The sequence below is a fragment of the Podarcis tiliguerta genome, assembly GCF_965153285.1.
Source record: "Podarcis tiliguerta genome assembly, chromosome: Z".
NCBI lineage: Eukaryota > Metazoa > Chordata > Lepidosauria > Squamata > Lacertidae > Podarcis > Podarcis tiliguerta.
Window position 1 is genome coordinate 40,895,019 of NC_139553.1, and position 21,914 is coordinate 40,916,932.

The following is a 21,914-nucleotide window of genomic DNA, read 5'->3' on the forward strand; positions in this document are numbered from 1 at the left end:
ATTTTTGGGTTCCTCTTTCCTCACGGTGTTTTCTTGCTTCTTTCCCACCCTAGAAAAAAGTTGAAGACGTGCATCATGGCAAGAAGCTTCATCGGACTCTTCCTAAAGATCAAACACAGCTTCTTTCTCTCCAACATGACCACAAGCAGAAGAATAAAGATCCCCCGAGGCTCCTCAGCCCCCAAACCGGTCTCCCATCAAACAGTGCAAGCAAAGAGGTACATTGCAGCTCTCTGGGAAGGGGTTGTTCTCTGGACTGAAAATGATCTGCTTGGGCAGGTGGGGTTTTTAAAACATGCTCAAAATTTCACTTGGAGAAAAAGGAAGCCATTAGATTCTCTGTTTATCTAAGCCAGGAGTGGGGAACCTCAAGCTCAGGGGCCAAATATGGCCCTTGATGTTTTTCTGTATGGCCTTTGGGATTCTCCCCAAGCCCTATGCATCTCTAGCTCTCCTCTGCACCTTCCTCACATACTTTTAGCTTGAGCCATTATAATGCCTCTTGCATGTCAGTTTGGAGAATGTGTGTATGTGCACATTTGTAGCAACCTCTGACTTGGCTGGGACATAGCCTATACAAAGGTAAGAATCACATCCCTTACAGCACTCACATTTGCTTCTGGTGTGCCCACCACAGGCATACAACCCTCCCAGAAGGTTGCCTGGGAGAGGCTCTGTCTCTTAGACTGGAAAAAAAGTTCCCCATCTCTGGTTTAAGCTATCACATGGTTGGCAACCATTTGCTTCTACTTCAAGGCTGCAGACAAATGGATTGTTGTTTGGGCTGTACAGAAATTCGACCAAGAATTTGGTTTTCTTTTTTTTCTTTTTGTTTTTAAGCAGGTGCTTAAAAAAAGAAGAAGAAACCGTTTGTGGGTAGCTAAGCTAGTCATTTCCTGCAAATACATGGGAGGCTCTAGGAGCCTGCATTCTAAGGGGTGACGAAGAAGGACATCTATCTGGGTCTTGAGATCCACAGGCGTGCTCTGAAGAAGCTAAAGGAAGCTGGTTAAAACCTTTAAACAAAAGCTAAGGAGTTTTGTTGCTTTCCTCATGGCTGTAGCCTTAGAGGGAACCACTGTAGAAATTCAGACCAGTATGAATTCAGTCATTTCAGTGTGAGCTGAAGTGACTGAATGCTCCTCCATGCAAGAAATTAAAAAAATCTGCCTAGAAAAAACTAGCATGCTATGGAGAAGTGTTCTTGCCTAAGCCTATCCCTGATATGCTATATTTCTAAGTGCATGGAGTGTTTTGTGTGCACATAGAAGAGCATTAATTAGGCTGTAGCAGAGAGAGAGATAGGCCTGCAAAGAAACGAGCAGTTTTTACTTCCCCTCCCTTTGAATGCTTTCCATTCCAGTTTCTATGTTAACTTTTTCCATCTTCCTTTTCCATTTATGTTGTGTTTTTTATATTAGGGACCGGTGGCAGGGCCCATGCTATTATTGATAATTGTTAGGTGCTCTGGAAGCCTTTTTTCAGATGAAGAGTAGGATTTTTTTAAAAAAAAATGTTTTAAATAAGTAAACAAACATCAGCCCTGCCCATCCCAAGTAGTCTGAATTTTACAGCTGAGACAGAAATTTACCGCTTCAGTGAGAACTAAGTGAACAATCTTATTGTACTCCCAGTTAGGGTAATGAATTTTTTAAAGTATACTTTCAATGCATACTGAAAGGTGGGTTGTGGGTTTTAATCATTGTTGATGTTTGTCAGTATGCATCCAGGGTGTGTGTTCAACTGAATGAGTGCAGAATATATAAAGATGGGCATCTTGTCTAGATAATGCAGCTGAATGAGAGACACCATTCTTAGCCAGCAATAGGATTGAGAATGGCGAAACTCCTCTTTCTTTAGATACTACAGATAGGTGGGAACTGAATTTGCAGAAGTCATCTGGGTAGATGATGCTCAGGAATTTTGTGCACCTCCGGTTTGCTAGTAAACCTGAATGACTTTGGTGTGTCAGGCAGACACCCCCTGTGCTCCTCCCGGGGCTGGAAAGAGGTTAGTTTAACCTCCAGTTTACTAGTAAAACTGAATTACTTCGTCACAAAATGATGCACGTCAAGAAAGTGGGTCACCGACATGAAAGGTTTGGAAAGCTCTGATCTACTCTCTAGTTAAAGGCCACTGGTGGTCTCTAGTTTGAGGGCTCCCCGAAATCATGAGTTCAGCAAAGAGTCAGTATAAATGACTTATTAGAGGTTGGTTGGTTAGTTGGGTAAGCCAGGCATAGACAAACTCCGACCCTCCAGATCTTTGGGACTACAATTCCCATCTTCCTTGACCACTGGTCCTGTTAGCTAGGGTTGATGGGATGGGAATTGTAGTCCCAAACATCTGTAGGGTCGGAGTTTGCCTATGCCTGTTCTAAGCTTTAGGGCAGGAGTGGCTAACCTTTGGCCCTTTAGATATTGCTGGATTGCAGCTCCCACAATCCCCCAGTCTGCAAGGCCAATGGTCAGTGATAGTAAGAGTTGGAAATCCAGGCATAGCTTGAGGACTACAGGTTAGCCAATCCTGCTTTAAGGGATGGGAAATGCAGCTCTGCTTCATTGTTTCAACTTTCTCCTCTATTTTTTTTTTATATAAAAAAAATCTGTAGCCTGAGGGGAGGGAAACACACATCGCAAAATGCCAGCTCCAATATTCATCTGCGTCGCTGACATGTATTCCATAAATGACCTCTTTGTACTGGAATGAAACGCATTGTAAAATTTAGTCCATGCCATTACTGTTAAATTTTAATCGAAATGTACTGTTGTGGATTTCTGACATTAGCAGTTGTAGGCAGTGAGTCTCTGTTGGAAGTGTGCGGCATTAAAAGGAAGCAAATTGGGCCTGACATAAATACGCAGTTTCTCTTGCAAGTGCTGATTGTGCCTTGTGTGTTTCCAACGCTATGCCGCCGCCGTTGTGGTTCTGCCTGTACAGTTCCTTTAATCCCATTTGGCACCATGTCGATTTTGCTCGGGGAGGGAGGGGAGTTGTTAGGATTCACAGGGACAAAATCATTGACTCAAACCATTTCCCCCCAGTGAAATAATAATTACTTCTTATCAAGATGGTTGTCATTTAGGTGAATCTCCTGGCGTTATATTAACAAGGAAGCTGTCGCCATCTGCTTGGAGGAAAGCATGGCAGCCTGCATGTCAAAAAATAAAATAAAATGAGGGCCTGCATTTTTGGGGGAGATAAGTTATTCAGTGGCTATTTATATCATCTTTCTCCAGATGCATGGATGCATTCCCGTCTGGGCAACATTATGAGGGGTCAGAGGCAAAAGAGGATGTATGAACTAAAGCAATTTTTTTTCTTTCGCGCAGGAGGCTAGGTTCTATGCACACTCACACATCACTTTCTGTCCTCCATCCATACCAGCTAGGGGCTTTGTCAGAGTCTCTGGATACATTCCAGCTAGGTGAAAACATTCAGGGGGCAAAGCAGAGCCATTGGGGATTTGGGAAAGAAGGGGTGTGGGAAATCACAAGGGCCACATAGAGAAACCTTAAAGGCCACAGTCTGCCTTCAGGCCTTGTCTTTCAGGCTTCTCTGTCTAGCTCTTGGACATATTATTATTATTATTATTATTATTATTATTATTATTATTATAATACTCCACCCGTCTGGCTGAGTTCCCCAGCCACTCTGGGTGGCTCCCAACAGAATATTAAGAACATGATAAAACATTAAACATTAAAAACTGGCTGCCTTCAGATGTCTTTTAAAAGTAGGATAGTTGATTATTTCCTTGATATCTGATAGGAGGGCGTTCCACAGGGCGGGTGCCACTACCGGGAAGGCCCTCTGCCTGGTTCCCTGTAACCTCACTTCTCTCAGTGAGGGAACCACCAGAAGGCCCTCGGCGCTGGATCTCAGTGTCTGGGCTGAACGATGGGGGTGGAGACACTCCTTCAGGTATACAGGACCGAGGCCGTTTAGGGCTCTAAGGGTCAGCACCAATTGTGCTCAGAAATCTGCATCTCCTCCAAGCCACTTCTTCCTCTTGGAGACTAGACCCTCCAAGTGCCCCTATTTTCCAGGGGCAGTCCTGGATTTACAAAGTCCTGGATTTACAAAGTTCATCCTGGTTTCTGATTTGATCCTGAAATGTCCCTGACCATTAGGTCCAGTCGCGGACAACTCTGGGGTTACGCGCTCATCTTGCTCTATAGGCCGAGGGAGCCGGTGTACAGCTTCTGGGTCATGTGGCCAGCATGACTAAGCCGCTACTGGCAAACCAGAGCAGCTCACGGAAACCTTCCCGCCGGAGTGGTACCTATTTATATACTTGTACTTTGACATGCTTTCGAACTGCTAGGTTGGCAGGAGCAGGGACCGAGCAATGGGAGTTCACCCCATCGAGGGGATTTGAACCGCCAACTTTCTGATCGGCAAGTCCTAGGCTCCGTGGTTTAACCCACAGCGCCACTAACGTCCCTTTCTGATTTCTGGTTTCTGATTTGATCTTGGAATGTCCCACTTGTCCATAGGGCGTCCCTATTTTCTTTGGAGAAATGCTGGAGGATATGCAGTTTTGCAGCCTTTGCGCCAAGGAGATAAGAATTCTACAACCTTTAAAATACATCAGAAGGCAGCCCTGTATAGTGTTTTTATAGATGCTGCAAGCCAGCCAGAGTGGCTGGGCCAACCCAGCGAGATGGGTGGGGTATATATAATAAAGGGATGGTGATGGCAAAGACACCCCTATTTTCGTCAGAGAAATGTTGGAGGGAATGTGAGGGGAACACACACACCCTGAGTGCTTTTGGGTGGATGAAATGTGTCCTTGAACAGCAATAAAGCCTCTTGCTGTGTACAAGGTGTGTACAAGTGTAGAAACAGATGGCATTTGACTGGCTGGAATGAAGCCTACTGTACAGAAGCAGGAATCACACCCATTACCCTGCTTCACCCATCAATGCCATGCAGCCTTCAGAAAGCTGCCCATACGAGAGTGAGGTGCTTGGACTGCAAAATCTTTTCTACCCCTGTCTTAGCCTAGCCAAGGGCAGAAGCAAAAGTTATTCACCAGTTCCTGGATTCCCAACCCCATGTTTCACCCTTTAAGATGAGCATGGAGAAGCCTTTCAAGATGACTGCAGGGGAGAATCAGCGGGTGGAAGGAATATATCACTTTCCTCTGCCTGATGCTTCTCCACCTCATCCCCTTCATCCTTAGCCATTTCCCCATCATAAACACACACACCAGTCAGCAGCAACACCAGAAAGGAAGGGTTATGCACAATGTCCTGCCTTCCACTTCCCCTCCAAAGAGCTCCACCTCCAATCACGGTAGGTGCAGATACAGAACTGGGAATCCCATGATTGCTACATAACTTCTAGTACTGATCTAGCAGTCCCTTTTGAATTGGCATCATCATAAAATAGGAGGAGGAGTTGTGGTAACTAGTGAAGAATGAATTTAAAACTGGGTTGAGGGGGTGAAGCCAGAAGAAAATGCACAGGGAAGTCTAGCTGAAGAAAGTAGGGCTTTGTATCTACACAGGCGTACATCATACCGCATAAGACCTAGCTGCAATATCAGAAGTAAGTAGATTTATTGGTTTGGCCTTAAGCCATAACAACAGTACTGAGCTACCAGGGCAAAATAAAATCCAAAAATGGCAGGGGCCTGCACAGGTACATCATATATGGATTTGTCTGAACCATAGGTCATGGCGAAAACCATAATCTGATAAAATGGGTACAGGATGTCAAAACCCATACGGTCATTGATCATTAGAACAATTCACGACATGCCCATGGTGCAAGGGAGTCTCCGCTGTGAAGGCAAACAAAGCCACCATTTCATTTACATACCCATTGCTGTCGGAAAGCCCTTGGAATTTTAACGTTGTTGATTTAACAGCAAATATAGAAAACGCAAACAAGAAAATGTTGCAGATGTCTGCACCTTATCTCCTTATACACAGGGCAACTCAACAAAAACCAGGGGTAAACAGACCCCCATCTCATTGTTGAATTTGTTGAATATGTCTGTCTCTGTTGGTTTGTTTCCAGACTGAAAGCAAGCGTGAGAAGAGTGATAGTATCCAAACTGATATCAACTGGGCAGCCGTTCTTGGGCATGATGCCACCTCACATGGTCGACTAGGTTCTGGAAGCAACTCCAGCCCATGTACTCCAGCTTTGCAAAGAGCAGTGGTGGCTCAGGTAGGAGATTCCCCACTGAAGGTTTTTTACAGTTGTAGAGGTCTATGAGATGAGATGATCTGTCAATTTTGGTTTCTCTCACATTTCCACATCAGTTTCTGACACACAAACACACACACACACACACACACACACACACGTATAAAATCTTCAGGATAATTCATTAACATTTTGGGGTGAATTTATTCTACATTTTTCCAGGCATTGTTGCCTAATGTACACATTTTTGCAAAGCTATTTTTTCCAAATATAATGCATTTTTCTACCTTGTTTTCAATATTCTATTAATTTAAACGCACACTTTATATGCATATGCTACTGTATGCATTTTTGTACATATTACTTGGCTGGGGAATTGCGCTGTAAAAATTGAAGAATTTTGTGGTTTGTTTTGCTTCTTGTTTTGGAAATAATTACCTTAGGTAAGTTTCCTTTAAATGTAAATGGAATCAAATTTCTCCCCTCTTCCTAGAGATGGTTTAGGCATGATGCAAAACCTTGGTTTCTCCAAACAATATTTCTTCCCCAAACATATGTTTCGATTCCTCTTCTTTTAAAAAGGTCCTCTTTTCAATGGCGCAGTCCAGCTTCTCTGTCTTTTATGTTTTCTGTGCTACAGAGAAGGAAATAAATCAGGTGATACAGGAGCACTGGAAGCCACCTTGTACTGAATCAGATCATCTAGCTCACTATAGTCTATATCAATTTCAGCTCTCTGGGATTTCAAACTAGGAGTCTTTCCTGCATGGAGATGCCAGATATTGAACCAGCGGCCTTCTGCATGCAAAGCAGATGTTGTTCCACTAAACCCCTTTCCAGAAATACAGTTGCCCTCTCCTGCAATTCGTGTCAGCTTCTTCAGTGGCCAAATGTACAAGAAACCCTTCTATATTTTTCTTTTTCTCTCCCCACTGTTGGCCTAGAACTCAGACAGAATTAGGCTGTGACAATCAATTGTTTGTTAATACTTCCATTTCCTGCTGAACGATAAGCGAGCGATGCAAGGCAGGCCCAGCAAGGTCTGCTCAGATGACTGTTATTTGTGATGACATTAATGCCTGACTGGATAAATTCCGGGATATTATTCTTGCATGTTGCACAAAAAGCCTTGGCCCACTGTATCTGCTGTATTTCCATTGGAAATATTTTATTGTGCATAATTCATAGAGCACGATAAATGTATCTTTGTGTTTGGCAGAGCAAGAACGAAGGAAGGTTCTCTTCCCAGAGGGCCAAGTTACAGAAGTCATTGTGAGGGAGGTTGGGTAGGAGGGTCTGTCTCTGTTTGCTTGGGCTGTGGCTTCCCTGTGTCAGACTCTGCTCTCCATAAAGTTGGGGTTAGAAAACAGACAAGCAGCACTCATCAGTGAGCTGAGAAGCAGAAGAAGGGTTGTAGCTCAGTGCTGGAGCATCTGTTTGCATGCAGGAGGCCCCAGGTTGGGCTTAGAGAGACTCCATCCTGAAACCCTGGACAGCTGCTGCCAGTCAGTGTAAGCAATATTGAACTAGCTAGACCAATGCTCGGACTCCATATAAGCTTGCTAGTTGCACCTCAAACTGGTAAACTACCTGACTTGGGAGCATAAGAAGGTGTTGACCCACTTTAGTCCATCAGAATTAAGAGGTATCTTTGCTAGCACGGCTAAACTCCTGAAAGTTCCCTCATTTTTGGCCTGAGGTGGGTGGTGGCAGGCAAGTTGACCTGTTGCCTGATTATCTCCTGGGCCGCCAGTTCAAGAACCATTGTGGGCTTGTCTCCTGAAAACGGGATCTCAGCTTTTCTCAAGACACAGCCCTCCAGCGGAGCAAGCAAAGCACCCAAATGCTCATCCCGAGGAAGGTCCTTTTGGGGTTCTTTCAGTGTTGTGAAGTGTTTTGAACACTTGAAGGTGCTAAAGCTTATGAACCAGTCCCTTGCGTCTTTCATCCAAAGGACAGGATGATATTGTGAGGATGCTATGCAAAACACGCATGCACAAGCAGTCCACAGGAAGTTGCTATGTGGATGCGCTCTTCATTATCCTGCTGTGTCATTCATTGGAAGCAATGGCAATTGTCAGCCTCCTGAACTTCCCTCCTGGCTAAGTTTTATCTGCCATCCCAATAAAGGTCCATATAGTTAAAGCTATGGTTTCCCCAGTAGTGATGTATGGAAGTGAGAGCTGGACCATAAAGAAGGCTGATCGCCGAAGAATTGATGCTTTTGAATTATGGTGCTGGAGGAGACTCTTGAGAGTCCCATGGACTGCAAGAAGATCAAACCTATCCATTCTGAAGGAAATGAGCCCTGAGTGCTCACTGGAAGGACAGATCCTGAAGCTGAGGCTCCAATACTTTGGCCACCTCATGAGAAGACAAGACTCCCTGGAAAAGACCCTGATGTTGGGAAAGATAGAGGGCACAAGGAGAAGGGGACGACAGAGGACAAGATGGCTGGACAGTGTTCTCGAAGCTACCAGCATGAGTTTGACCAAACTGCGGGAGGCAGTGGAAGACAGGAGTGCCTGGCTTGCTCTGGTCCATGGGGTCACAAAGAGTCGGACACGACTAAACGACTAAAAAACAACCCCTTAAATTGCTGGAAGGGCTTCCCCATTACACTACCTGCAAGTGGGGCAGTGAAACCGACAGCAATTTTCACTCAGCCCTTGTTTCGTAACTCATCAAATTGCTGCTTGCTGCGTGCTTCATGGGCTGTTCCCAGATGCCACTCAACTTGCCCATCCAGGTCACCAAGGTAGTTATTGGCAGCACGAACTTTCAAGCATGCAAGCAGCTCCTTCTGCTGATTTCAGTTGTTCCTTTGGAACGGCTTACAGTTCGGAAAATGCTTTAAGCCTTTTGCTGACTCAGGCTCTGGGAAAATGACAGGCATCTTGATAACAGGCTTGATAACGCCTACCTTCTCATACCAGGGTTAGCTGCTTTTTGAGAACAGTTTGACACTACAAACTAGTCTGGTTAAATAAATACTATCATTAGTTGCAATCATATTGGACAAAAAAAGAGGAAAACAAGTCTTTTTAAGTACCATATTATTAGATGCCATTCCTGCTGAAAAAGCTGTTTGCTGGAAAAAGGTAAAATATTTGCCAAGAACTGAGATAAAACAGCTGAACACCTTGCTGGATAAGGAGGCATGAGCAGAAGTTTGTAGTAACAGATCTCTCTCTCCCCCCTCCTGCCCCACTTAGCATTGCAGCAAGTGCAGGGAAGTAAAGACTCACATTTCTACCATCCGCTGTCTGCTATGTTCCTTCTGGAACACAGGTGAAGGAACGACTTCAAAGACCTCCAGTACTTTCATGAGCACACATGGAATCTTTTCCTGAAAAAAGACCACAAGGGCAAAGGACACTTCGCCCTTGTGCTATTTTTCCAGGGACAGATGCCTCCCCCAGCTCTTTGCTGTAGGAAAGGCACAGGATGCTACCGGTCCATCTCTATTTTCTGGTAAGAATTCAATCACATACTGGCAAATTCAGGGAACCCTGTTCAAGTTGATTTGGAGCTCTTGTGCAGTGAGCCCAGTTCTCCCCACCCCAAACCAGAGGGAGTTTTTTTGCAATAAGGAAACTGACAGGATATGCACTAGAAAGTGTGGGACAACTTTTGCTTGACACAAGGTCACCTAGCCTCCAAACAAACAAATCAGAATTAATGCCCAGTAAATAGCTGGCATTGTCCAGCCACCCAGCAAACAAAACAGGATGAACTCACAATGAGCAGGTAGTTTGGAAGTGGCCAGAAATACTCCCATCGTTTCCCCAGGAGGGGGTAAATGTTTCAGGGAAGGGGGGGAGAATTTCAAGAGCTATATAGTCTGAACGAAAATGGGCTTTAGAAGCCCGTCTACCTTCCCAGCAGTGTTCCACTTAAAAGCAGAGCGAACTTCCCCAAAGAACTGTGGGGCTACATGCAATTTGTAGTTTTGTCTTCACTTCCCTATGGACGTCTAGCAGCCACACAGCACATTTTCTCAAAAATGAATCCCTTTGGAGTCCCAGCAGAACTTACTCCAAATTAAACGTACATTGCATTGCAGACTTTGAAATCCCTAGTTACTTTGTTTGTTTGTTTGTTTCCAAATTGGTTTAGTTGTGTGATTCCTTGCAAGGTTATCTTGGGAGGATGGAGACAGACGCTGCATATTGAAACTGGAATGTCTTGAGTGTGCTTAGGACTCTAGCTTCTGCCGAATTATTCACACAGGTGTTTTCTTTTTTAAAAAGAAGAAGAACACACACCCCACAGAAGGGCTTTTTATTTTTTGTTAGTAGCATTATCATTCATTTCATTCATTTAAACTCTTTTTTTATTCTTGCAAAAATTGCCAGGGTATCTTTAAGAGCTACAGGGGATCGGAGGGGAGGGTGCATCTTCATAAAAAGTATTTTATTCTTTTGCATTTGAAGGAGTGAGTTTGAAGCACAGCAGTTATCAGCGCATTGTGACCCTGAATCGGTTGTGACTCAGAGGAGGGAAATGTCTGCTAATGAATAAAGAATACCCCTTTTGAGAGCTCTGCTCCTTCTCAGCATGTGATATCTGACAGAATAGCAGAACAAGATGGTATAGCTCTGGGCATCCCTCTCCATATTTCTGTCAGGGCCACATCAGGATATAGGAACTGTGTGAACCAGGCTCACAGCAGCAGTGGCACAGGAACACAAAGGCAGCACTGGGTCCCCTGAGGTGAAGCAGAAGGGGGCCGTTAGAGATTCAGATCTTGGACTTCCCTGAGTTGTTGGGTTGTGCTGTTCCGAGGGCTGTGGTGTCTGTCAGAGACTTGAGTTTCAGCCCATCACATGAGCATAAGAAAAGCTATGCAGGATCAGGGCCATGGCCCATCTAGTCCTGCAGCCTTTTTCTCAGCACTCTCCTGTACTGCAGTTTCCAGCTGGAGGATACCATATCCTCTACCATTCCTCAGACGAAAATAGGGACATGTCTCACTCCCTGCCGACTGACCCTCCTCGACCCATTCCCCATTTTTGCCCCCCACAGAGCATTTCCTATCAGAAGAAGGGTAAGTGCCGCCAATGGGACACAGTGAACACACCCTCCACCATCCTGAGATGGATCCCAATTTTATTTTATTCTTTGGTATATTTCCAAAAAGAAAAACATACACTAACAAATAAATTGATTATTTAATTTGTAATCAAATTTAATTTATAATTGCAATTGATGCTTTTGAATTATGGTGCTGGAGGAGACTCTTGAGAGTCCCATGGACTGCAAGAAGAACAAACCTATCCATTCTTAAGGAAATCAGCCCTGAGTGCTCACTGGAAGGACAGATCCTGAAGCTGAGGCTCCAGTACTTTGGCCACCTCATGAGAAGAGAAGACTGCCTGGAAAAGACCCTGATGCTGGGAAAGACTGAGGGCACAAGGAGAAGGGGACGGCAGAGGATGAGATGGTTGGACAGTGTTCTCGAAGCTACCAGCATGAGTTTGACCAAACTGCGAGAGGCAGTGGAAGACAGGAGTGCCTGGCGTGCTCTGGTCCATGGGGTCACGAAGAGTCAGACATGACTAAACGACAACAACTATAAATAAATAAATTTTAGAAAGAGCTGGCACATAGTATGGGGTTGGGCTGTGGCAATGGCAGCCTTTTCTCCTCCCCACCCCTTGCTCTCTCGCAACTGCTATGAGCTGTCCTATAAGCTCCTATATTCAAGCTAAAGTCGTTCACTTTCAGGAGTTTGAACTGGAGAAGACATTCTGGCTTTTGGTACACACACACACACACACACACACACACACACACACACAGTGCCTGAAACCCAGCCCACTCAAGAGGGCTGTCCTAGCGACACATACCATCAGAAAATGTAGCCAGAGCGTGGCCCTCATATTACCATTCATTTCTGGAATCCAGGAATGTTGATCGACATCTCTTGAACAGATTCCTTTTTGCTCTTCTCCTTTGAAGTATCTAAATCATGTACATAGCCCCATCACCCGATGGATGCATGGATTTCAAAGTGGTCCTGTTTCATGCTGAGCCAGAAGCCTGGCATCTCAAGCCCTGCTTGAGGGTGTGTTGTATAAAAGGCTTCTATGTGGTAGGAAGACAAGACTTCTCTTGGTGTTGTTTTGCAATTGCATGTCATATTTTCCCCACCCTACCCCTTACTGTATTTAAGTATAAAGTGGTTTATGTACCAATGCTGCGGAATAAGCTGTAAGTTGTAAGGCACAGGTAGTTTCAGGATGCTGTCAGTGGCTCCCGGCTGGTTGCCCAAGAAAGTATAAAGACAAGGGAAAGTTTCTTACCGTCCTTTTTTATTTCAATCTTTACAGAGAGAGGCTATAGAACCCAAGCTCTTGGATAATGGCATTGTCCTGAGTGAATCTCCACACCCCGTCCCTCCCACTTCCTCATTCATCATCATCATCACCTCCTCTATGGGTGCTCCTAAGTGCCCTCTGTCTTTGAGCTCTTTGCTCTGTTACTTTAAGGCTCACTGGGTTCTGGGAGATGGAGGGTCGGGAATGCTTTCTAATGACGACTTGTCAGCTGAGTGTTGTTCCAACTCTCCCATGATTTCCCAGCTTGTCCCCTCATCTGCCTCTGTGCTGTGACCTCCCTCAACCCCCTGTTGTAAATCTATACGGTCTTCCTCTTCCTCCTCCCTGGAAGGGTCAGGATGGGGAGGTGGTCTCCACCAGTCCTCCTCTGCCCAGTCCCTGACAGGTAAGGAGGTTGCTTTCTCACTGTTGGACTCTGGCAGGCAGTCTCGAGCACCATATTTTCAGTGCCACCACATCTGCTGAGCTGTCCTCTGTTGTGTTTAGACCAGGGATCACCAACCCTTTCAGACCAGAGGACACATTTTGAATTTTGAGAGAGTGTTGGTGGCATAACCAAAAAGTCAGAGAGACAGCTACCAACAACAGCCTTATGCTTACCTTGGAAAGTAAGCTACATCCCAGTATCCCTGACTGTGGGGATCGCACAATATTCATTACACACAGAGTGAGGTGCTATTATGAGAGGAAAAAATATACAAGGAAGCCAAATCACACTCGCTCACATTTCATGAAATCATTTAGAAGGTACCTCCACATTTTGCACCATAACTTTCTTCCTAGGGTGCCTGCCCAGTGGCACCAGTGCTATGACCCATGAAATTTGGCAATTTCAGTTTCTCTTTTCTCCAGCATTAAGTTCAGTTCTCCACACTTACATATCAGTTTGTGATTAAAAAAGAAAGTCATAAAAACTCATTCTCATTTTACCGTAAATTCTTCCTAATTATTTGTGTTTGTGTGCAATTTTGCATAATACACAATTTGGCAAGGCAATCTCCTCTGATACACTGCTTTTTTCCTGTTGTTTTCAGTGCACATTTTTATGGACACTTCATGCATTTTTGTAGAACTGGAGAACTGGGTTGAAAAATTCAGATAGCTGTGACTTTTGAAACATGGCTGAGTTTTGTTTCTCATATTCCCCCCTACCAAGTGTGAATTAAGTGGATTCACCTTTCATTGTGATCTGAATCTAATTTCCTCCCCCATCCCTAGTTATAAGGTGGTTTAAAGTGGCTAATAAGAGTCTTACTGGCTCCATAAAGCCTCCAGCTGTGGCCCATTCCCTCAGTTTGAGCAATATATTGCTGCCTGCAAGCTATTCAGGCCTGCTCTGAGCTTGCTTTGTCTCTAAACTATCAGAAACAACCTTACAGTATTGCTCTGCAAAATGCTGTATTTGCTCTGTCAAAACTCCATCCTTTACCTATTAATGGTTAAGCATAAGTGAGAGATTTCAGCAGTTGACATATTGTGACAAATTGCACCTGCCCAAATCTCCCCAACTGCACCGATGTACAAATCAGAGAAAGCCCAATATGGAAAGGTTTACCCTCTCAAGTCAGTCGGTGCAAAAACACTGGCAAAGAAGGCATGTTCTGGCTCTAAGAACTGAGCTGCCTCCAGAACACCAACGTGAAGCTCATTTCTTTCAAATCTCCCCCATCATGTGAAGCTTTTTGTCTAAATCGGCCGCAGCACATTCATGAACGTTGGTTTAGTAAATGCCAGATCCTTTCAACTATGAGGACACCTACTACTGCTTGAACCCTGCATTCTGGTCCCTGAGGGATTGGCACTCCCGGCTACCATTTTTATTTTCCTGAAACCCATGTTTTGGTGAGATGGTGGCCATGGTTGTTTTTAAACCCACAGTGATTAAAAAAACCCACAACCAATCAGGCATTATACTGTACTGCATTTCAGGGAACTTTCAACACAACCTTCTTGACTAAGGAGGTCTTGCACTCAGATGCTTAGCTAGCAAGGGACACTAGACTTCATCCTGCTGAGTTTCTTCCAAACCCTGGTGCCTGCCCTAAAAGTAACCCCCTCAGGGATGGGGGACCTTTGGTGCTCTGGTTGATGCTGGGCCATCATTCAGTCTACACTGAGTAAAACTATTTGGGTGCAACCCATGACAAATGAACTTGATGTGTGTTTTGTTTGTTTGAAGAGTGAAAACCTACGGGCCAGTCGAGATATGTATCACAGCAGTTCGTTGTCTGATGTGGCTAGCACCCCAGCAGGCCCCAGTCAGGATGATGTCTTCTGGAGTATATGTCAAAGTGAAGAGCAACCTCCAAAGGTATTGTGAAATTCTTTGGATTGTCCATAGATTAATAAGAGTTTAAAAATATAAAACTTCTGTTCCCAAGTAAACCCAGTCCTTTGTCAGCTGTGACTAACCTGTGACCTTCCAGATGTTGCTAGACTCCAGCTCCCATCAGCCCCAGCCAACATGGCCAATGGTCAGAGATTATGGGAACTGAATTTTCATTTGTTGTGACTTCCCCTGGGATTGTATGCTGAAGGGTGGGCAATAAACCAAATTAATCGTCTCCGTTGTCACCCAGCAACATCTTGAGAACCACCAGTTGGCCAAAACTGTTCTATATGAAGAAATAGTAGGATTCTAAAGTTCATGAAGGTGATTGGCTTATTCTATGTAGTTTACTTTTTGTACACTAGCCAAGGCAAGGGACAAGCCTGTTTGTAGGATTACCATAGGCATCAGGCTTGTGACTATGAGAATGGGTTGTTGGGACAGATGGTCCTTTGGATTGATCCAGTTGAGATCTTCTTATGGAACCTTGAATTCCTACTCATTGCCCACTAGAAGTCCCTGTGCCTTTTCCCCCTTAAATAAAACCAAATATTTCTCACATATTTTCCGTTTGGGTCTTGGGGACTAGGTTTTCTGAATATGAGTAAAATGATTGTGATGGGCTACATTTTTAATACTCTGTGCCTATACTGACTATAGGCTGGTGGTTATGCACTGTTTTATGCATGTGTGTATATAAGAACAGTGAACAGGCATATTTGCTTTGATCCTTAAGGTTCCTGAAAGGACAACCTCAAAAATTTATACCAGAGATCATCTTGGTCACCAGAGTTACCCATCAAGGTAAGCTCCTTGGTGATTCCTCTTTAAACTTACTTTGATATATATCTGTACAAATTCATTGCGGTGTAGCAGGCAGATGCCATCTATGAGCCATTTCCCCCAGATAATCAGGGAACAGTATGGCATTCTGCTTTGCTTTCTGAGGCCATCCCACCTGATCACTCCCCAGTGATCCTTTAAATAAATAAATGCATGGATAAGCCTCCTACATTGCTCCACCCTTGTACACAGGTGTTGCTGCTGATCCAATAATGGTAGCTGCCAGTGGGAGTGGGAGAAGGAGAGGTAGAAAACATCACTGTCCCTAAACCACTTGATAGAGACAGAAAGAGTTGAGAGGATTTCGATAGGGACTTGGTAGGTGGAAGAGAGAAGTGGATTCACTCCGTGCGCGCCTCCATCTCAGATTGCAATCCAAGCCAGAGAAGAATTGAGGGATCATGAAGCTCATCTAATATTTGAGTCAAACATTACATGTCCCCAAGAGGCCTATTTCCATGTCTGGGGAGTGGGGAAGTGTCCCTAATATTGCTGCATATTTTAAACGTGAATGCCATTCCAGGAATGCTAAGTTTCCACCTGGATATTATAATAGCTACCGCCTAAGGATATTGTGAGCATTGGTTGGGCTGTTTTTAGAAGTGGCTTTGAGACCCTGGAACAATGTGCAGTGGGAGTTCTCATCGTCTGTTGTTGCTTCCCCCCCCCACACACACTTTTCTGGTCTTTGTTCTCTACAGCACACAGCAACCATCCCTGGGGGGACCCGCAACGAAAACCAACAACAGCTGCTGCAACTCCAGCAGCAGCAGACAAAGGGAGTCGGCATCTCATCAGAACAAGCGATCGGCTTCAGGTAATCCACAGGTCACACTTTTCTCTGTCCACACAAGCAATTACTGTGAGGCACTTCCATTCCCAGTGGGACAGGGTATGATAGCAAGGCCATTCTATTCATAATATAATTTTGCTAAGCGCCTCTTGTTTGTTGATACAGGTTTTCTTCTTTGGGATTTTTTAAATATATAGTTCTATATATAGTTTCAGAAACCTGCTATTTCTTTCTAGTATGGGGTGGTGGTGGAAATGTGTAAGGGAGGACATGATAAAGGTGTATAAAATTATGCTATGGAGAAAGTACTTTAGTGATACCAGAACTTGGGGCCATCCAATGAAAGTGACTGTTAAGGGACAAAATGAAGCACTTCTTCACACAGTGAATAGTCAAACAGACTCAGCTCTGACAAGATGCAGCAGTGGCCATTGGGCCAGCCCTCCCTTGCATGCCTTGAGATTGGATCCTCTTATTTACATGTTTGATATGATTGATGAACTAATATCTCTCTCTCTCTCTGAAATTTTCTTTTGGGGACATCCAGGGTCATCCAGGCTAAACAGCCACCACCAGTCGTACACGAAACCTGGAAATGCATCTCATCAGTTTCATATATCAGTAGGTTTTATTTTTACTGTAAGCATATTTTTCAACTATTGCAATTCTTCTTCATCTCCTTCTGAGGATTGTGTTTGTTGCCCCTTAAAGTAAAACACACCCTTAATTGATTGTATGGAATTTTTTGTCTTTTTAATAGATCAGTCAATGGGGCAGTGTGTGTGTGTGTGTGTGTGTGTGTGTGTGTGTGTGTAAGTGTGTAACACAGATCAAAAGCAAGCAGCATACTTCATTTGTTTTTTGCCTCTCAGTTGGTGTTTTGAATATTCCAAGATTTAGATCATGAGGCTTCGACTACCATGCAGAGCAAATTAGATTTTATTTTTATTGCTGCAGTGACAAATTATCTTCAAAGAGAGGATTGTAGACAAGGGAACCTTTGAGCTATGTGCTTAAAATAAATATCTTGATAAGAATTAGCCACTCTCCCCTTCTAGACGAAGCCAATCATGTGGATGTGTGGAGCTGCCTTACACCAAGTTAGCTCTGTAGTGTCTATGATTATTGGGACCAGGGCGCCAGAGTTTCCCAGACCCTCCTGGAGATGCCAAGGATTGAACCGAGGCACTTGATAATGCAAAGCATGCTCTCTACCATTGTGCCATTTTAATTTAGGGTCACCCTACACATGGAAGGGGACGCGGGTGGCACTATGGGTTAAACCACAGAGCCTAGGACTTGCAGATCAGAAGGTCGGCGGTTCGAATCCCCACGACGGGGTGAGCTCCCGTTGCTCGGTCCCTGCTCCTGACAACCTAGCAGTTCAAAAGCACGTCAAAGTGCAAGTAGATAAATAGCTACCACTCTGGTGGGAAGGTAAACAGCATTTCCATGCGCTGCTCTGGTTCGCCAGAAGCGGCTTAGTCATGCTGGCCACATGACCCGGAAGCTGTACGCCGGCTCCCTCAGCTAGTAAAGCGAGATGAGCGCCGCAACCCCAGAGTCGGCCACGACTGGACCTAATGATCAGGGGTTCCTTTACCTTTACCTTACACATGGAAGCAACAGACCTATTTGTTTAAATATGGATCTTCTCCAATCGCCTATAAAGCAGGGGTTGGGGCAACTAGGTATTGATGTTTTTTGAGCAAAAAAAGGTGCCAAGCTCTTCATCTATAGCTGACCTCCCTGCAGCCCAATATTATTCCCTCTTCCTTGGTGGCCTCTAGTATTATAAGGGACCTGTCGGGGGGGGGGGACAATGGGGGTGTGGGGAAGGCAGTGGGGTGATAAGCAGTGGAAACAGTGATGGTTTGGCTAACCTAACTTGTGCATTCATTTTGTTTAAAAACCGGTGAGGCACAAGCTATTTATACGTGATTGGCACAAGCTGAGTTTTAATAGGTCTACCACCATTGTGTGTAGCTTGAGCCACTGTGACTTTGCTCAGAATTACACCCCACTTAATCCAGTGGAGCTTTCTGTCCTTGGGTTCAAACCTTCCTCCTGAGTGGATTATTCCCTGAGAAGCATCTGGTTCTGCTATGGCAGCCTTCCACGACTTGGTGCTCATGCTGGTGGGAATTGTAGCCCAGTTAAGAGGGCATCAGGTTGAGGAAGGTTGCAGTATAATTCTGAGAATGATCGCCCTTATTGTAGAACAACCTGAAAGAAAAATTAAACTGGGCTCCTCATATGATGTGAGTTCCAGTGTGGACAGAAGCATTCAATCAAGTTGTTCTTCTTTTTCCAGAGTCCACCCTTTTTTGGCAAGGGGAGAGATGGTGGCAACTTGCTGCAGAAATCATCAGAATATTCATCCTCCAGTGATGAGGTGTGCAGCAGTGACGACGATGACAACGATGGCAATCAGATACGGTTGGCTTTTCTACTCTTTCCTCTGTCCATGCATTATAAATTGAAGATTAGTTAGATTTTCCATCTCCCCCATTGTTGTATCAGAGCATAATGCAACCATGAAGCATAAAGAAACATCCCACAGGTGTTTATACGCATACAGTATGTATAAAAACATAAACACAAACACACTTCCATAATCCAGCAAAAGGTCAGAGACTTCATTAAAAAATACTATTCCATATTGTGTTTCCAGCAGTACAAATGGGCAGATATTTTCTTACATCTTGTTTTACCTATGCATTTTTTTTAAATCCATTTTTAATTTTAAAAATTATCAAGTTGCCTGCCTTCCCTCATTCTGACCATGTTGCTTAATTTTACCTTATGAGCAAACCCCAACACCCTTTATATTCAGCCCGGGGTTTACAACATACGGTAAATGCCCATGATTTTTTAAGGTTATTGGATATTGCTACTGGAGCAACAGTTAGAATATGTATGCTTAACTCATCCACTGGTGGGACCAGACCCTTTATACAGACAAATAATACATTTAATGCATCAACCAGAAGTTAATGCACTCTTATAATTTTAATTTCATTTATTATATACCCCTGGAGCATGGGGAAAAAATATACGTACTGTCTCCATAATGGTTGGTTGGAGTTAGTCTCATATTGCACTAGGAGAATCGACAAACTTCCATAAAAATTGGGTGGTTAAGGAGGGTAGTTAAGATGCACTAATAATAATAATAATAATAATAATAATAATAATAATAATAATATAATACTTTATTTATACCCTGCCCTCCCTGGCCAGAGCCGGGCTCAGGGCAGCTAACACCAGTAAAATTACAATAAAAACATGGGGGGGGGGACTAATTTAAAATACAGGTTAAAATGCAATTTAAAATGCAGCCTCATTTAAAAAGTAGCCCATAGATCAAAACCGTAAGGGGAGGGGAAAACATAAGTGTCAGACTGAGTCCAAACCAAAGGCCCTGCGGAATAGCTCTGTCTTGCAGGCCCTGCGGAAAGATGTCAAGTCCCGCAGGGCCCTGGTCTCTTGTGACAGAGCGTTCTACCAAGCCGGGGCCAGTACTGAAAAGGCCCTGGCCCTAGTTGAGACCAATCTAACCACCTTGGACCTGTTGTCATTTGTGGACCTTAAGGTCCTCCACGGGGCATACCAGGGGCGTACCTCTGCGGGGTATTGTAGTTCCAATGTGCCCTATTCCAGTCTAAAGGCTTCTAGTTCTTTCAGTTTAGTGTTCCTGATACCTGCAAAAACAAGGTGTTATATCATACCATGTGACTTTTATTCACATACCGTCTGTCAACGCTGACCACCAACACTCATTCCTAGCACAATTTTCGCATGACTGTTGGTCTCGGTGTGCTGCATCAAAAAAATGGAAAGCCCTAGGAAAAAACAATCCGTATATTTGTGCTTCCCAGTAAAATGCCTGTTCACAACTGAAATGGTGAAAGAATGCGTGACACCGTCAGTGGTACACAAGCACTTCCCAGCAACAAACATGGAAGGACTTATCCTTTTATGACCACATTCACACATATTGCAGCCAGAGATTTGAGAGCATGTGTGTCAGTTGCAATTGATAACACCACCTGTGTCTTTTGCTATTTAAGTTAAATGCTAGATTCCGCTTCCCCACCACGGGATCATTTCCTGTTGGGTGCATAGGGCTAATACATGCACGGGAAACCTCCAGCGTATGGGCTGGAATAAGCTTGCTAAGGGTCCTGATTTGGCTCACAGCATTGTATTTCCTCTGGCCAAACCCACCTGTTCCACACTTGCTCCACAAATGCAAAGGGAAGCAATTGGGAACCTTAAAGCATGTTCATGGTTCTACTTCGGCAAGCAGAGCTTGCTTATGGTGCCTTTTAAATTTGGCACTGAATGCCAGCCTCAGTGGGACTGTTTCCACTCGAGACCTCCTGCAGAAGGCTGTGTTTACAGTCAGTGCTGGGTTTAAATTCATGCTGAGACCAATGCCCCACTTTCAGTGGGAATCTTTGCAGCCCTAGCTTGAATTCAACCCACAGCTGTAAAGTTTCTTCCTTTGCATCCCCAATGTAAACAAAACCTGGGGTTCATGGAATAATTCAGAGGCAGCTTTGAGTACATTCCCAATTCTTCCTTTCAAAGTCTTATTCACCTGACGCCCTATGATGCCAGGTGATTGAAAAGTCAGTAGTCAAATCTTTCTGGATCCAGTTTCCCACCCCTGGACCAAGAGAAACAAAAGATAAGAACATTGTTCCGGTTCCTTTTGAAAGGCACTTTTGGTTGATAGGACTGTATATCCTGTTTAACTGCTATTGATCGCTGCCCAAATTGCCATGATTGTTTGAAAGCAGGCAGAGCCACTCCAGACTCCATGGGACTCAGGAAGCCCTCAATATCTGATTTCACATCTCAACCATCCAAGATCAGAGGCGATTCATATTGCATTTTTTAAACTAGTGGTTTTATCCAACCTAAGTTAGCCATGTCTTTCAGTATGTCTACTCTGAGAATATAGTTGATTTTTTATATATATAAAAAATTGTGAATAGTGGTATACAAATATTTGTATAAATCAATAAAAAAATTAATGGTAAAATGTGAATTTTACTCTTGATGGGCTTGGTGCTGTAGGGAATGAAAGAAAGGCAAGACACTTGTTCCTATTGAGTAACTTTATTTTATTTTTGTTTAGAATGCATATGGATTTTTCCTTTTGAGTTTTCCTTCCTTTCTTGCCTGCCCTACCCCACTTCTGTTCACTAATTGGCATTTGTTACTAGGCAACTACCCAGCAATGGAATGATGGGTTTCTCAAGAGCAAGAGTTCCAGATGAGACTGAACCGAACCCTCGAAGTTCTGTAGTGGATCAGAAGGTAATTCAACCCCCCCCCCCCATTTCAAAGGGGCATCCCTCTGTGCATAGAACTAGAGAGATCAAATTCTGATTGCTAATATTGCAGCCATGCTGGTTGGCATCCATCTGTC

At 44.1% G+C, this 21,914-nt stretch overlaps 1 protein-coding gene across 3 annotated transcripts in view; it reads left to right on the forward strand.

The window, feature by feature from the left end:
* Positions 1 to 21,914, forward strand: part of NRK (Nik related kinase) — a 128,347-nt gene that overhangs the window by 50,206 nt on the left and 56,227 nt on the right. For all 3 annotated transcript variants that reach the window (XR_014506935.1, XM_083422283.1, XM_083422284.1), the window contains 8 exons: positions 54 to 218; positions 6,031 to 6,183; positions 14,686 to 14,817; positions 15,572 to 15,639; positions 16,380 to 16,495; positions 17,019 to 17,092; positions 18,786 to 18,910; positions 21,709 to 21,802. Coding sequence is in view for 2 of the 3 variants with exons in the window: in XM_083422283.1 (XP_083278409.1) it covers positions 54 to 218; positions 6,031 to 6,183; positions 14,686 to 14,817; positions 15,572 to 15,639; positions 16,380 to 16,495; positions 17,019 to 17,092; positions 18,786 to 18,910; positions 21,709 to 21,802 (927 nt within the window). In the remaining variant the exon portion in view is untranslated. The remainder of the gene's footprint in view (positions 1 to 53; positions 219 to 6,030; positions 6,184 to 14,685; positions 14,818 to 15,571; positions 15,640 to 16,379; positions 16,496 to 17,018; positions 17,093 to 18,785; positions 18,911 to 21,708; positions 21,803 to 21,914) is intronic.